This window comes from Prionailurus bengalensis, chromosome D4 (assembly GCF_016509475.1).
Source record: "Prionailurus bengalensis isolate Pbe53 chromosome D4, Fcat_Pben_1.1_paternal_pri, whole genome shotgun sequence".
In the NCBI taxonomy this organism is placed as follows: Eukaryota; Metazoa; Chordata; class Mammalia; order Carnivora; family Felidae; genus Prionailurus; species Prionailurus bengalensis.
The window spans coordinates 84,084,278-84,101,243 of record NC_057359.1 but is presented as its reverse complement, the minus strand read 5'-3'; the positions used below and the strand labels follow the sequence as shown (position 1 = coordinate 84,101,243).

The window sequence follows — 16,966 nt, the reverse complement described above, 5'->3', positions numbered from 1 at the left end:
ATCCTTTCCATTTAGTTTTTCGTTTCAGGAATTACATTTTTCTCATTCCTGGAAGTTCTGTTTGATTCTTTTAATATTTTCCATTTCTCTTCTCATTTTGTTTTCTTTGTGCCCTTAAATGTATGTGTAAGAGCTAAAGTCTTTGTCTGCTAATACTATATTCTCTATCATTTACAGCTTTGTTTTTATGATTTTTCCTACTGGTTAGGGGTTTTGTATTACTAATTTTTTGTATGTTTAGTAATTTTTCTTAGAGTGTGTGCATTGTGAGTTTTATGATGTTGAATTCTAGACTTTGTTGTCTTTCTTTAAAGAATGTTGGACTTTGGGGCGCCTGGCTGGCGCAGTCGGTTAAGCGTCTGACTTCAGCCAGGTCATGATCTCGCAGTCCGTGAGTTCGAGCCCCGCGTCGGGCTCTGGGCTGATGGCTCAGAGCCTGGAGCCTGTTTCCAATTCTGTCTCCCTCTCTCTCTGCCCCTTCCCCGTTCATGCTCTGTCTCTCTCTGTCCCAAAAATAAATAAACGTTGAAAAAAAAATTAAAAAGAAGAATGTTGGACTTTATTCTAGCAGGAGTTAAATCACTTGCACATTTCTTTGACTTGTTTTGTTTTGTTGTTTTTTTGAGAGGTCACAAGTGAATGAAGGGCAGGGAGAGAGGGAGAAGGAGAGAGAGAAAGGGATTCTTCCCATGAGGGGCAGAGAGAGAGAGGGAGAGAAACAGAGAGAAGCAGGGCTCACCTGAAGTGGGACTCATGTTCACCCAAAGCAGGGCTCTTGTTCTCCCCATGTGGTACTACTTGTGGTCACCTGAAGTGGGGCTGTAGCTCACCTGAAGCAGGGCATAAGCTCACCCAAAGTGGGACATGAACTCACCCCATATGGGATTCTAACAAACCATGAGATCATGACCTGAGCTGAACTCAGATCCTTAACCAACTGAGCCACCCAAGCACCCCTCTTTGACCTTTTCATGGCTTGTTTTCAAGCTTTTTAAGGTAGCTTTTAGAGTAATGTTAGCTTATCAATATACGACAAGGGATGATGTTTCTGGGATGTCTTTCATATGTCCTCTGTTTCCACAGATAAATCTTCTCTACTCTAGGAGGTGTTTGGTCAGAACTCAAACATCTCTCAGCCCTGTGTCAGCTGAGAGAATTGTTCACCTTACAATAGTCCACCAGTAGTTCCTGTTTTTTTGTTTTTTTCTTCTTTTAGGGGTTTAGAACATTTCTTTTTTTGTCTCTCCTCATAATATTTAGTGCGGTAATACAAAAATTTCGTCTTTATAATTGTAATGAGTAAAGCCTACAAGCTGAAGGAGATAAAAGTGACATTTGAGTGTATGAACTGTCATGTGGGATGCATAGAAAAGTAGTGACTTATTTCTCCAGGGAATTTTAAATGAGTGGCAAAATTATAATATATAGAAATTACCAAGTAAAGAAGAATTTCCAAGTGAGAACAACCTGATATTTAAAATTCTCTTTCTTTTGCTTCCATGCAATTACAAAAAGTTGGTTTTTTTCACTTTTTCTTTGACTATTCCTTTTTTTTTTTCCTGCTATTATTTCTTCTCCCTTTCTAGGGACTCTTTTTTTTCTTTCATCACTCTCTTTGCTAATATTCTTAGACATCTCATCCATTTTCTTGGTTTAATATTTATCTCCATGCAGATTATATGCGTGTTTACATATACTGCTCACACCTGTCTTCCGAGAGGCAGACTTGAATTTTCGAATTCCTGTTGAGGGAATTTGTATTACCCTATTACTTCAAATAAATATACCAAAAACCTGAAGCTTTATACTCTCTCCAAATTATTTCTTCTCTTCTCTTTTTCTCTCAGTGGATCCCAGCTCTTGTCTTATGTCACCTGTTCCTAAAGCCTTACAGTCAGCCATCTTTGACACCTCCGTCACATAATTAATTTCCAAGCGTCATTAATTTGCCTTTTTCAGTGCTTCTCATGTCTTTCCTCTCATTCTGAGTTCTGCTGTAACATCTATTTATTCATTAATTTAACAATTACTTGTTAAAATCCTGTATGTGCAGGGACTTTTCCCATAACAAGTAGGAATTATATGATTTCTACAAGATAACAGAATGCTCAGAAATGATAGGACCTAATAAGTACTTGTGAAATGACTCACTAAATGAATATATTAGGTTGAACTATATGAAACTGTCATTTTTTAAGGTCACAGTGGCCAAATGTCAGCAATTTCAAATGTCCAACAGATACACTACTATTAAGAATCATACTAATATGAAGGAAAGAAATACATACTAAGTTATTTCTTAATACTTAGAAATACTTGTTAATGTTGTATATAACTTCTTTCATTAAACTATAAAACTTGACTTTTCTCTTCTTTGCCTACCAGGAAACGCGAAATTATCCAGAATCATACCCACAACTGCCGAGGGATGAAACAGTGGAAAACCCTCATCTCCAGAAGCACATTCTGGAATTAGCGTCCATTCTGGATGTTCGAAACGTGTTCCTCGAGAGTACCATAGATGACTATTAAAACAAAAACCCTCTTGTTGAAACAATTTTTCATTTGCCACAGATTTTACATGGTGCAGTTTTATAATGTGATGACAGACACATAGTGGTGTTACTTAGTTTTAATTTTTTTAATTTAAGGCCACCATTTTAAAAACAAACAAAAAATTGGTCAAACTTTTAGGGTAACCGTTTTAAAATACAGTCTTTCAAGTCTTTTAAAAAACTCAATTAATCTTGGAATTTTTACTTTTCAGTTTTGAGGTACAGCTGCTTACCTCCAACATTTAACCCTACACACAAACAGTCACTGTTCTCACCCTCAGAAGAGTAAATCATTTATTTTTATATAATGAGGAAAATCCAGCTCTTGTACTTGGACCTTAAATGTGTGGATTTAAGAAATATCTCATTGTTCACAAAGATGAAACTAGCCAGCATGGACTATTAAAAATCAAGAACAGAGTCTTTCCATAATATTTCTTTTCATTCCAACTTAGTAGGGTAGTCAGATGTGTGATTCTTTGAAGAATAATCGAGGCAATTTTTGAAATCATTTAATTCATTAAATACTGTCACAATTTCGGAAACTGTATAGGATCGATTTGCATCTTAAATTTTTAATTGGAGTCTTAAGATGATAAATATCACTTGGAATGTGTGATCCCTGTGTTATCATGAGCTATGCTGGCATATTTTGTTTTCTTTATAATCTGAATACTGGAAATGATGAAAAGTATTTCAGTCAGAAAATCAGATTGTTGGTTTCATAATACGATTTTTCCATGAGAAATTCTATTTAAACTCTTAATTCACGATATCAGGATTAAAGATTATCCAGATTGAAGGCTGTGGCATATAGTACAGAGTTTATAATCTTTTTGCCTAGTTCACATTTATGAAACTTCAAAGTCAGAGATGTCAGTAATTTTAGTTGGGGGCAACTGAATTGTTTAGCTTAAAATGGAAGTAACTTTTGCATTGACAATTTGGAAATAAGATTTTTAAGAACTCCTTATATTTAATATTTTATATTCATGCACAAGTTTTTTTTATTATTTTAAATAGGACTCCGTATATAATACAAAGATTTTTTGTTCTTTCTTCTCTGTCATCCCCTTCATAATTTCATACGCATTAGCTATGATGTTTTGGATTTTTTCCCCCTTCTTTTGACTCGACAGCATTCAAGTTCCGAAATCTATGAATCAAAAGCCCTTCTACCTAATTTTCTCTTCAGGCTCACATGCTACCTCTGGCAGTTCCAGGGGACATAAGGTGATTGCTTTTGGTGCCTCTTTCCTGTGTCCTTAGGGAAATTTTACTGTAATATTTTTAGCTTGGTTTTCATTTCAGGCATAGGAAATTATTTTGGTCTAACTTATTCATATACCTGTTCCAATTTGATGATTTTTTTCATCTGAAATCTTGAAATCGTTGTTCTTAGGTTTGGGGGACTTTGTGATATTTCGTTAATTTTTTCTCATTGTTTTTGTTTGTTCTTTTAAACATTATTTCAGAAAGCTTTAGAAAACTTATCCTGGAGGGAGATTTCCTTTGCCCATTGGGTTGTTTTTCTTTATCAGATAAAGACTGTTTTTCCCATTTTTCAGTACCTTAATAAACTTAATAGCTTTCCTTCCATAACAGTGTTCACCTGGATTACAGCAATAGACTGACCTCTTGTTTCAATTCCCCTGAAGTTCTGTGCCAGTAACATACCTAACAACACGTACTTTTCTGACTTCTGATGCCTAAAATAGTATTTATCCTCCTGAGCTTTATTCTTAACTGTTTTTAGCAGAAAGAACACTGATCTGAGAACTAGGAGACCTGAGTTCTTGTCCTGGCTTTCTTGGTAACTAGCTTTATGCCCTTTGACAAGTGTCTTCATGTTTCTGTTTTATAGTATTCTCATCTATAAAGCAAAGACATTGACCCAAGGTCCTATTCAGTTCTCTGGTTCTGTAATTAAAATTTGGATTCCAAATAATTCATTTCCCTACCCCTGACACCTGGAAAACTAGTTTCCGTGATTTTAGCATAAACATTTTCTTTTCTAAGTCATATTTAACTTGTCTTTATTCATGAAAGTATTTGGGTCTCAGTTAATGTAAAAACTAATCTCTTGAAGAAATTAGAGCTTTTGCAATTAGAAACATGTTTGTCCAAGAACAAGGGGTCTTAGAAATCACAAGTTTAGATGATGACATTGTTTCTTGAGCTGATAGTAATTTCCTATTGGTAGTTAAAAATCTAAAGTGAGCCAAAGTGATCTTGAATCTTCAAAAGAGGAAAACTGTGCTAGAAAATTCTAAACCGTTGTTTCATTCATGCCTTCAAAAGAACATGGTACTGAACAACAGCTAGACTCCAGATTTTGGTCTAGGCATTGGGAAAGCAAACAAATTAGGTTTAAAATTCCTTGTCTTCATGAAGTTTACATTTTAGGAGGAGAAGCCAGGCAATAAACATAATAAGGAAGTAAATTTATATTAGACAGTTATAAGTAGTATGAGGAAAATTTGAGCATGGTAAGGGAAACGATTCAATTGTTTCTGGACGAACAGTGTCTGAGTGATCAGGGTAGGCCTTATTGAGATTACATTTGTGCAAACACTTCATGGTTTTTTTTTTACACTTTTTATTGTGAAAACTTTAGGCAAACGTAGAATTTAGCAAATTGTTTTATACCCATCACCCAGCTTCTACATTTTAAGACATTACTTTAATCAAGGAAAAAGAAATATAAAAGGACAATCACCTATAGACGATGGCAAATAATCTCTTTTTCAATGCATACTGCTCCCCTTTATAAGTATAAAAATATTAAGCCCTTTATTTATTTAATTTTAGAATTCATAGAAATTTAAACATTGGAACTAAGAACAAAGCAAAGCAATGGGAAAAAGCACTTCTTTGTTTTCAAATTGCACAAACTCCCCCTGGAGATTCTGATAGTCTCTCACCTCCCTTAAGAATCACTGCAAACGAAACAAAGCATAAGATTGCGAGAAGTCACTTACATACAAAACAATGTTAAGCACAACGGAATTATTTTCTCTTTCATTAATTATGTATTTCTGAAGTTGGTAAAGCAGCTAATTTATCTCTTTCTCAGAAGAGAAATCTGAGACCCCAAAAAAACTATAGGTTTATTCATAGTGGCAGAGCTAGAGCTGAAACTCAAATCTCCTAACCTCAGCCCAGTCTTACTAGTAGCTCAGGTTGATTTCTATAATGAACAAGAAAAGAATAATTAGAGATTTATATTTTGGCACAAAAGGTTATGGTATTTTAAAATTATATCAAATATTGAAACCAGGAAATCAGTCATCCCTAGCAAATTTTTATTAATTATAAGAAATCCCCAAGCCAAACAATTTAGTCTTGATTCTAGCCAGGATATATTTTTTGTATGTGTGTGTGTGTGTTTTCCTCCTAGGAAGTGGTGCTCTCAAAACCTCTCAAAGCACATAGAATTTATTGTACCCTTTATATTTTTACCAAGTTGAAATGTTTTGAGATTATAGAAGCAAAGTGCAATCTAGTCGTGGCTGAAATTTTCCTGATGCAGGATCTGGGTTTTCTTTTTTTCCTTACTTGTGGCTACTGCCCCTTATTTTCTTCTTGTAATAGAATTCTCTGAAACAGATTAGGTGGTAATTGTACTGAGTTTCATTGAGGAAAAAGCATCCAATCTGATTCATATAGCAATTGTGGGGTTTTCTTTAGCTTTCTTCTCCAACTTGAATCTCTGACCAGTATGACTTCGTAACTTTGTCTCTTAGAAGGGATTTGGACTCGGTTGAAAAATCTTGTAGTAATCCACGGGGACTTGTAATCAGCCTGATGTATACAGAACATTCTGGACTGGAAATAGAGTAAGGTGCCAAGGTGTGCACACTTGGCTAGTGCCAGTGATTCAGAACCACCTCCCTACCCTAAGTGAGTAAAAAGATTTGATACGAATATGAATGGTATGAATCTCCTGGTGATATTTTGGGTGTGTATGTTGCTGTGTGTGTTTGGAGAGTATAAAGGGTATTTACATTGAGGGCTCTTTTGTTGACCTTATTTATTTGAAAATCCTATTTTATTTGTAATCGCATGTGTATATTTTTGTGATGCTAAATGCAATCTCTGTGTATACTTTTTTGTATATATGTACATATTTGTAAATATATTGGTATGCAGTGATACAGTATGTGTATATTATATACCCATACCCATTGTGGGCTGAATTTATTTAAGTTCTGTGAGGACATCATAGTGGCATTGTTCATGCTGCTGTAATTAGGTTGTGGCTGTATCTCATTCATGAGCCTCTATTTTGAGGGGCTTGTGTTTGGGTAAAATTGGCTAATTTGGAGTTGGAATTAGGATATGAAAACCTTAAAAGAAAGCAGGATATTCTTAGCTTTAAATCATCTGCCAATTTCCATTTAAACTGATGACAAATTAGTGATATAAACCTGAAAAACCTTAGTGTGTGAAATGGAGACACCAGCAGGTTCTTAAGCTATATTAGTCCTTTATTTTCTTGACCCATAGTTGAGTATTATTACTGAGTAGTATTTATATTAAGAATTAAGGGGCTGTGGAAAAATGACTTTGATCACATTTCAAGATAGATAGGAAACTGTCCTTTAAATTGAGAGATTTGTTTTATAGTTGCCATGCCCATACCTGATGCTAAATTTTAATTTTGGAACAGTTTTGTCACCAATGTGTCTCATTTTATATCTGTCTCTGTGAGGCAGAGAAAGGGGCATTATTAGCAAGGGGAAGGCTTTACCTCGGTGGGGTGGGATTTAATAAGGAACAGGAGAGTATTAATCTGTATATTTGCAGCAGCTGTGATTAATTTAGTCCTGTCTTGGCATTTCCTACTCTAGATTTTTCTTATCGGAGTTGCATATCAGAGATGAGTAGGCTCATCTGAGGAAATGGCTTTCAGTGAATAAAATGCCTCCAGTCGTATTTCTTTGTCTCTATGAGACCACTTGTGTTCTGCAAATTGATGATATATTCACACATGAAATAGGAGTCTTAATATTAGATGCATGGCGTGCTATAAAATCCGGGCCTCCAAACCGCTACCAAGGATGATGGGAGTGGGGGGGGGGCGGGGGGATATCCTCTTAGACGATAGTAAATATGTGCAGTGCCAACATGTGAACCTATGGAATATCATACATAGAGCATCGATTCTCAGTTACTCCTGTCTTCACCTGGCATGTATATTTGCATGGAAGAGTGTGGGAGATGTTTAATACACACTTGAATACATTCACCGCAAAAATTAAGTAGAGGTTATTTTTGCATGATAAAATATAACTGCAAAACAACTGTTTGCTCCATTATTTTTCAGAGACTGAATCTGATATAATATTAAATTTTCTTAAATAGAGAAGTTAGTTTTACCACCCAACAAATGTCACATTTGCCTCTTCACTATATTTTGTAATAAAAATCCCAACTATTCATAACACTTCTCATTTACAGTATTAAATTTAAAATAAAGTTATAATTGCCTTTTTCTTGAGTAAATCTTAAAATTTGGTAATGTGCTATTTCTGAAAAATCAGTGAAAAATGTCCATAGTGTCTAACATTCTGTTGTTTTAGTAACCAAATCATTTATTGCAGTTGGAGTAGCAGAGCAGATGTTATGCTATTTAAAATTCACAGAACTGACTCAGGCGCAGTATGGACGTTAATTTGAGGAAAGGAGCAGCAACAAAAAGTGCAGTAGATGAGATTGACATTGTGACTATGACCTCTGTCTTTCCCAGTCGTAAAGCCAGTTGCTTGGCAGTTAAATAAGGTAAGAATGCTTAGGAGGCCAAGCCCTTTCCCCCATTCTGTGCTCTTAGACATTGATATGCTATTCCTATTCATGCTGAACCTCCCGGTGTTTCCTGGATAACGTGACCACTTTGCCTTTAAAAAAAAGGCAATTCATCTTCCTCAAACTAAAATTTCAAAACACTCTATTACACTGTGTTCCAGCTTCACTGAGTTTTTGAGCAGACTAATTAAGCATGCCTTGTGTTTAGGGAAAAATAATTGATGTGTGAATGGAATCAATCACCTATCAAAGGGAAGGGTGTCAGGATAACGTAGGGGGACATACCCTTAAATTGAGTAAAGATACATGCATTAAATTAAACTAATTTGTTGGTGCCATAGAAATGTAAGTCTGTAAATATGAAATGTTTTCTTAAGCTAAAATTGGTATTTTTCACTTATTAGGTTGGTGTAGCTTTTGAGAATTCCATTTCTGTATAACATTGTTATTAATCACTGAAACCCCATTTCTTAATTTTAAAATATTTTTGTTAATTTCTTTTGTGTTTTCTTTAAAAGTTATTACTTCTCAAACTACTGTCAGCAGTGTGATTTTTTAAAAACATTATTCAAACAGTTAGATTCAGAGTTTTTTAATAGTTTGAAGTATATCTTATTAATTCTGCACTCCAGATTCACTTAAGCCTGAAATTGATCGTAAAACATACTACATATTAGGAATATTTTCCTAGACAATCATCTTTTTGGGCACAGTATTGTTTATTGAGATACTGGTAATTTCAGGGTTCAGACTTTTACTTTTCTGATAGGCTTATGGAATGAAAGTTAATAGAGTGGAGTGATTTTATCACTTTCAGAATGAGATCAGGAATTATAGCTAGCCTTCCTACAGGTCTGCAGTAAACAGTATTTAAAATTTTTTTATCACTAGCATTCTTTTCTGAAGCTGTTGTGAATGTACACTTGTCTGTGATGAAAATTAAGGTTTGTGAACATTAAAATTTGTTTTCTCAAACATCAAATCAGTATGATCAACTACTATAAAATGTGAAATGATATTATGATAATCCCAAAGTAAATACTTCCAAACCATAGAAAAATAACCACTGCATTTAAAAATTTTTTATTCCTGCCCTCCTTTGCATGTCATGACTTCCTCCTAAATTATGTGTTGTGATGTATTAAAGATCTGCAGAAAAAAAATTACTTAGAATGTTTAGGGCAATAAGAATTTTTATTATTTCCTGAAGAATGAGAGTGTGTGTTTTTTTGTTTTTGTTTTTTTTTAGCTCTTAGTATCTTATTAAAAATAAATTTAACGGTTCAGTAAAATATTTGAGGACTTTGTAGCTTTTTCTAGTTCTCTGGATACATTCCTTTTGCCACATAGACCATATGGCTAGTTCTCCAATGATTTTTTTGTTTGTTTTTAATAAACCTTGCTGTTTAACAACCAGAGAGTCTTATATTTTGGACACTTCTCCCAGTTGAGGTAGACAGGACTTAGGCAGATACAATGCCCTAACATTTTCACAGTAGAGCTTACAAGTCAAGGAAATTATCCAAATAGGTTATCTTCATGTGTAGCACCAGTACAAATAGTGTTTTTATTAATCATTGAATCAGATGAAGCAGTTATAAATCATTTCTTACTTTAAAGATTATTGTCATTTCAGTCCACATTGTTATTTTCTCTGATCAGTTTCCATTGTCAAGTTGAATATATCCTTTTTCTTTATTCAAATCATCACTAAAAGTTAAGCTAGTCAAATAGGAGTTAAAATAAGTTGTGTTTGATCTTTTTCCCTGAAAATAATGGTGAACCTACTATCTAGCTTATGGATATCAGGCATAAATGCCCTTGTTTCAATCATAGCAGAAATTACATTTGGAGAATACAATTACTTGATTTTGTGGTAGTGTGAAATACTTTTTAAAAATTGTGCTTGTCTGTAACTGAAATGTTATAGAATTGTAACACTATAGGGATTATAGAGTTATATCTATTAGCTCTCCTCAAGAGATTGAAGCACAATAATTTTCATGTAACAGTTCTTATCCAAGTGCTGCTAATCCGTGTGCAAATAACGAAGCTATTCGGTTGCCTATCTAGCTATTGATAAATCACTGTAATCCTTGAGACATAGTCTTGTTGCTCATTTGTATTAAATTTTTAGTATTGTGGGTTAATATTTTAGATCAAAATTCATCAACTCAGCTCTGTGAGACAGCAAACCATTTGGATTCATTAGTTTTATATGTTACCAGTAGAATAAATTTTGAAGGGGCTGTTTACTACCAATGACTAAGGGGGGAAATTATATCGTCAATTATCATTTGACTCGAGCATTTGTGGTATTGTGAAAGTCTTATTTGTTGTGTTTCTGAATTGCTTAAGCCATACATACATACTCCTAAAGATGTTTTCCTGTTGTGTTCCTTTTCAGTAGCCTTTTACTGCTGTGTCTGTTATGATTAGTACTTCATAGATTTTAGAAACTGAGAAGTTACTGAAACATGTTATTTCCTTGAGTTCATCACTTTTGACTCTTGTATGATATGTGATTTGTCATAAAGGATAGCAAGCCTTTCACTAACTACTTCACTAAATGAATTTCAGAGTAAACACTGTGATTCTGCAGAGTGGATTCAGTAGGCCCTTGTCTTTCCAATGTTTTCTTCTGTTACAGTGCCTGCCACCTTAAGGGCACTTAAACGCTAGAGGATGGAAAGTTAAACATTGTTGTTTTGATGTTTATTGAAAAATAAGATTACAGAATATTTGATTTTTGTTGTCAGTGTATTGAAAACATTTTTGCATTGATAAATGTTCTTTAGGAATGTGACTACATTCATCAGGTGTGAACTCTTGTAAATGAATTTTGTATCTTGAATCCACGTGTATATTAAGTGTATCATCAATATAAAAATAAACATTATTTGCTTAAAATTTTTGGTCCTTCTTCAGGATTGTTAACAACATACGTGCTAAACTATTAGGGTTTGTTTCTTTCAGGTAACACCTCAGACACTTCAGACTGTCTTGAAGTCCGTAGGTTCAATGTTTAATCTTCTAGTTGATAAGTTTTTCTTTGGAGTCCTAGTCTTGGTTTGTTCCACCGCCCTGCTTGCGGTGGTCAAAACTGAGACACGCGGAGGCAAGATTGTTTGGGAGGTGGAGGGTGGAAGCTGCTGACTTTCCGTCTGGTTTTGGGTCTTGGTCGAGAACTAGAGCGACTTAAGTGTAGAATGTCTGTCTTGGTTGGCACTGAGGAGCCCAGAGACCCAATTTGCAGGGTAACTTTGAACGAGGCAGTTTTGCCTCTCTGGACTTTGCTCAACTGTCGAAAGTTGGAGGCCCATTAGCAGATCCGAAATGAACGTAGTGGGCTGCCACCAGCTTGTTTATTAGTGAAATGCAATATATCGAAGTGCATTATATATAAGGGCCTGACTCTGGAAGCGCTTCTATCAATGGTACATTATGTGTGTCCTGGGTTGCGATATAAATCGTATAACTTGCAGTAGGTCATAGGCACAAACGTTACAACACTCAGTCACGAGGCGCGAAGACCGAGTTCTAGTTTCTGGAGCCATAGGCTTGCAGGGATTACTACAAAGTGACAAGAGGGCCGTGTACGGTGCAGTGGGATTGGGATGCGGAGAGCGGAACGGAAACTCCCAGTCGGCTGAGCGCAGTCACGGATTCGGGGTTTCTAAACCTCACAGCACACGCTGGCCCCACGGCACCAATTGGGGGATTCCCCTTCTGCCAGCAGGCTCCTCCCACTCCCCCCGCTCCGCACCGCCCCCTTAAAACAACAACAACAACAACAACAAGAAAGGCTTTGGCCACCCAGTCATCCTCCACATGTCTGTCCTCTGGCTGACGTGGCAGGCCGGCCTCAAGGAGCGCCCGGCCTCGCGCCCGCGCCCTCCAGCGGCTCCGTCCCAACCGCCGCCCCAAAGAGCTGGAAGTCGTTCGCGGAGCCCGCGAGCGGGCGCATGCGCACGGCAGGCCCGCCCCGCACGCAGCCACTTCCGGAGCGCGGGTGGAGGTGCGGTTCCGGGTCGCTGCTTTGCTAGCCGGCCGGCCGTGGGGGCTGGTGACGCGGGCCGGCGTTCGCGAGAGGTCCCGGAGGCGGGGCTCTGCCGGCTGCCCAGAGAGCGGCAGGTGCGCGGGCGGGGGCTGGAAATGCCAGCAGACCCCTCATTTTCCCGGTGGCCCCGGTCTGCCCCCAGAGCGGCCCGGACGGGGTTGCCCAAGACCCAAGGCGGGGGGCGGTGCCAGGGTTCTGAAAGGGCGGGGGTGGGGGCACAGGGGCTGCCGGGCCTGGGAGTCTGGAACCTGTAAGTTTCAGGATTCCCCCCTGAGCGACCTTGGACAAGTCACTCCTCTCTGGGTCTCAGTTTCCTTGCTGTCAAATGGGAGAGACGTTTGGGTCCCTCTTTTCTCTGACAGTCCAAACGCAGGTTCTCGAAGGAGCCTGAATGAGTGGGATCCAGACTCCCTTAGCAAGTTACCTGCCTGCCTCCCTGGGCGTTAGGCAGCTGTCTTTTACCCAATTTAGCCATTCTTTTTCTCAGCGACTTTTTAGTGTGAGTCAAGTCTCTGTGACTGGACAGCCCCAGGTGTGGCCAGGTAAACAATGTGTGACTGCCAGAATCAACTGAGAAATAAATACCCTGGGAAACCTTAATTTCTTTCATTCAAGTTGGTTTTGCTTAGGGCTCCCAAGGTGAAGTGAATTTAGGCACCAGTGAGAGATTCTATTCTTTGTGCCTGTTAGTGCAGGTCTTGGAAAGATCACAAATGCAAAGGAGACCAGGGTGAAGGAAGGTCGCCCACTGAGGATTGTTGCAGTGACAGATTCTCCCTTCTGTCCCCTGGTTAATCCTCCCTCTCTCCTCTTCCACTCCCCCCCCCCCCAACATTTTGGCCTTACACTTGAAATACCCAATGCGTTTTATCTTTGTTTTCATGCAGGACAGAATGCTTTGACCTCCAAGCTGTTTTAAATCTGGCAGATAAGCCAGGTGAGTAGGTGGTTTACAGACATTGAAGAGTTGTACAGACTTAAATGGATAATCTGAAGTGCTCAGAAGTCATTTGTAGACCTTAGAGCAGAGCTTAGGTATCCTCCACAAAACATGGATATAAGTCAAGGTTGGAACCGGAATATTAGTGTTTCATACAACACCGGGAGGAAAAAAACATTTGAATCTCATGTAAAACATTCTTTTAAATTTTTTTTTTCAACGTTTATTCATTTTTGGGACAGAGAGAGACAGAGCATGAACGGGGAAGGGGCAGAGAGAGAGGGAGACACAGAATCGGAAACAGGCTCCAGGCTCTGAGCCATCAGCCCAGAGCCTGACGCGGGGCTCGAACTCACGGACCGCGAGATCATGACCTGGCTGAAGTCGGACGCTTAACCAACTGCGCCACCCAGGCGCCCCTCATGTAAAACATTCTTAAGAAGAAACCGATTTCAGGTCTTTTTTTTTAATGTTTATTTATTTTTGAGAGAGGGAGAAAGCAGAGTGTGTGCAGGGGCGGGGAGGGGCAGAGAGAGAGGGGGACACAGAATCTGAAGCAGGCTCCAGGCTCTGAGCTGTCAGCACAGAGCCCGACGTGGGGCTCAAACTCACAAACCGTGAGATCATGACCTGAGCCGAAGTCGGACGTTCAACCGACTGAGCCACCCAGGCGCCCCTGATTTCAGGTCATTTTAATCACCCTTAAAGAGAACCGTGCAGCATTTCCCGGAAATGTGTAAAGGTATCTGGTGCTTTATAGTATAGTTGTCTGGCTTGGGTTTTGTTTTTTTTCTAGGTTGTCGGCTTTTTCTAGTGAACAGCTGATTGCAAACCATCTTAGAACATTAGAATGTTACACCTTTATCCCCATATTGAGTTACATATTTTTGTCTTCATCTTAAAAAAAAAAAAAAGTAAACTGTAGTTAAACTTAATATTGGGGGAAGGATTCCAAGCCATGATGTGATGTTAATGTGTACCCTGGGAAATTTTACTAAAGTGTGTTACATGCCATAGCCAACGTAGTGTAATAAAGAAAGAGTAAGGACTTGTGAGTCAGAATCCTCGGTTCAAATACCAGCCCTTCCACTTAACCACACACTCTTTGGCAGATTACCTCATCTTCTCAAGACTGGATTTCCTTACCTGTTTATGCATATGAAGTACCCGAGTGCTTTTTCAATGTTTAGCAATTGTGTTCTGTTAAATGTACATGTAAAATTAGGAAACTTAATTTTGAAACCTGAAGCTTAACATAGCAAGTCAGTTGTGAAATCTCTCCTGTGTTTAACTTAGATCTCTCCTTCATCTGATTTCTAGATACTGTGTTCTGTAAGCCGTTGGCCCACATTTAAGTGGGAATGCAGCTATCTCGGATGTCTGGAACTTTTTAGGCACCAGTCTCTGAAGTCCTGGTTGCTGGCCTAAGGACTAGACTACTGTGGTGGTTTCAAAAGCTGGTCATCAGTGCAGGATAGCCACACAGCAAAAATGTTTGCAAAGCTAAAGAAGAAAATAGCAGAAGAGACTGCTGTGGCCCAGAGGCCAGGAGGTGCTACTCGGATCCCACGGTCAGTGAGCAAGGAATCGGTTGCCTCTATGGGAGCCGACTCAGGAGATGACTTTGTAAGTATCTTCTCTAGTTTCTAATATTTGGCACAGTCTTGATACATTTTTAAATAATTCAGAGAATCCTCAGGACACCTGGATGTTCTTTTAAATATTTTTTTTTTTTAATTGCAAGATTATGTATGGTTTGTATCTGATTCTTCTTACTCTAAGGTGCTTTCTATTTCTTTTTTCCTAATTTTTTCAAGTCCCTTTTCGTATTCTCTACAATGTCTTCTTATACTCTTTTTATACCTTGTGCATCTTGTTTTATATTTTATTTCTCAAAAAGACTTGGCTTATTGTCACCGCAGACAGATATCCTTTAGGTCATTGTTGCTTAACATGGTTTGCGAGTTACGGTGTGGAGTTAGCCAGAGTGCACTATTTTATGGGGAAAGTTGATGAAAAGATGACACCGATGACTGCAGTATGTCCCTTATTTGTAAAGTGTCTTTGTTTTTGGAAAGATTTCAAAAAAATGAAGATACTTTTGTGTTAGGTAGATGTCAAGCCTTAGGACTGGAAGTGTGTTTTTGGCATATGATAGGATCCTCTTTAAGTCAAATAACTTCTTTAAAAATTATTTATAATGCTTGAATATGTAAAAGAATGTATGTAATATAAATGTAAAGTATAAAACATAAAAATAAAATGAATGCTTGTTAAGTTGCCACCTATCCAAAGAAATAGAGCATTATGGATACTGTTGAAGCCACTTGTCTGCTCCTTCCCAGTTCCCTTTCTTCCTTCCTGCCCTCCAAATAACCCCATCCTAAATTTTGTATATATCATTCTCTTGACTTTTAAAATGTCCTCCAGGATATGTACATATTTATATATTTTTTATATGTACATATTTATAAATAGTTTGTTTAATGTTGCATATTTGTGAACTTTATAAAACTAGTATGCCTTAGTCTTCTTGAACTTACTTTTTTTTTTTTTAAATTCACCTTGTTTCCAGTGAAGCTGTGTTCCATGAAGCTGTGATTCATTTGTTTGAGACTCAGCATTTGACAAGGCCACAATCTGAGTTGTTTCCATGGTCATATGAGTCTTCTTTCTCCTTTCTTATACGACCTGTCCTGGCTCAGATTACATGGCAAAAGCTATTAGGTTATTGGGATGGAACAATAAGATTACCATATCTAAATTGTTGGCTGCTATATTTACCAGGAAATATAATGCACATTTGATCCCCGGGCTGAAGGATATAGTTCCAGTGCTGAGTTCTGTGGCAGAAGTACCTGCTTTACCTTCATGGTAACATGCTAAACGAAGTCTCTCATCTTGAAGGTATACCAGTTATAGATATTGGTCTGAATTCAGGAAATACTTTCCTTTGAGACTTCTAAATAATCTATTTGAAATTAGTGTGTATACATTTTTTAATTTTTTTTTTTTTTTGAGAGAGAACATACAAGTTGGGGAGGGGCAGAGAAAAGGGGACAGAGGATCTGAAGTGGGCTCTGTGCTGACAGCAGAGAGTCTGATGTGAGACTTGAACTCCAGAACCATGAGATCATGACCTGAGCTGGAGTCAGATGCTTAACTAAGTAAGCCACCCAGGAGTCCTGACTGTGTGCGCATTTTGATCTTCACTCCCTGTCTCCAGGCCTGTGTATCCCACTGCATACATTTCTCCAACGAGATGTTTTTCCTCTAGTGTCTCAAATTCTTTTTTTTTTTTTTTTTAAAGAGAGAGAGTGTATACATGTGGGGAAGGGGCAGAGGGAGAAAGAGAGAATCTCAAGCAGGCTCCATGGTCAGTGAGGCACTCAATGCCATACTTGGTCCCACAACCCTGGGATCATGACCTGGGTCAAAATCAAGAATTGGACACTGAACAGACTGAGCCATCCAGGTGCCCCTAGTGTCTCAAACTCTAAAAAAAATTTTTTTTAATGTTTACTTCTTTTTTTGAGAGAGGCACAATGTGAGCAGGGGAGGGACAGAGAGAGTGACACAAAATCTGAAGCAGGCTCCAGGCCC

The 16,966-nt window shown here is 38.0% G+C and overlaps 2 protein-coding genes across 3 annotated transcripts in view; both read left to right on the top strand.

The window, feature by feature from the left end:
• Positions 1-4,154, top strand: part of SCAI (suppressor of cancer cell invasion) — a 151,570-nt gene extending 147,416 nt beyond the window's left edge. Inside the window, exon 18 of the mRNA XM_043566909.1 lies at positions 2,386-4,154. Coding sequence (XP_043422844.1) covers positions 2,386-2,532 — 147 coding nt within the window. The 3' untranslated portion in view covers positions 2,533-4,154. The remainder of the gene's footprint in view (positions 1-2,385) is intronic.
• An 8,173-nt stretch (positions 4,155-12,327) lies between these two features.
• GOLGA1 (golgin A1) overlaps positions 12,328-16,966 on the top strand; it is a 48,910-nt gene continuing 44,271 nt past the window's right edge. The window contains exons 1-3 of one of the 2 annotated variants that reach the window (XM_043566907.1): positions 12,328-12,497; positions 13,311-13,360; positions 14,684-14,989. In XM_043566907.1, the coding sequence (XP_043422842.1) occupies positions 14,855-14,989 (135 nt within the window). In that variant the 5' untranslated portion in view covers positions 12,328-12,497; positions 13,311-13,360; positions 14,684-14,854. The remainder of the gene's footprint in view (positions 12,498-13,310; positions 13,361-14,683; positions 14,990-16,966) is intronic. The other variant, XM_043566908.1, reaches the window with a different exon arrangement.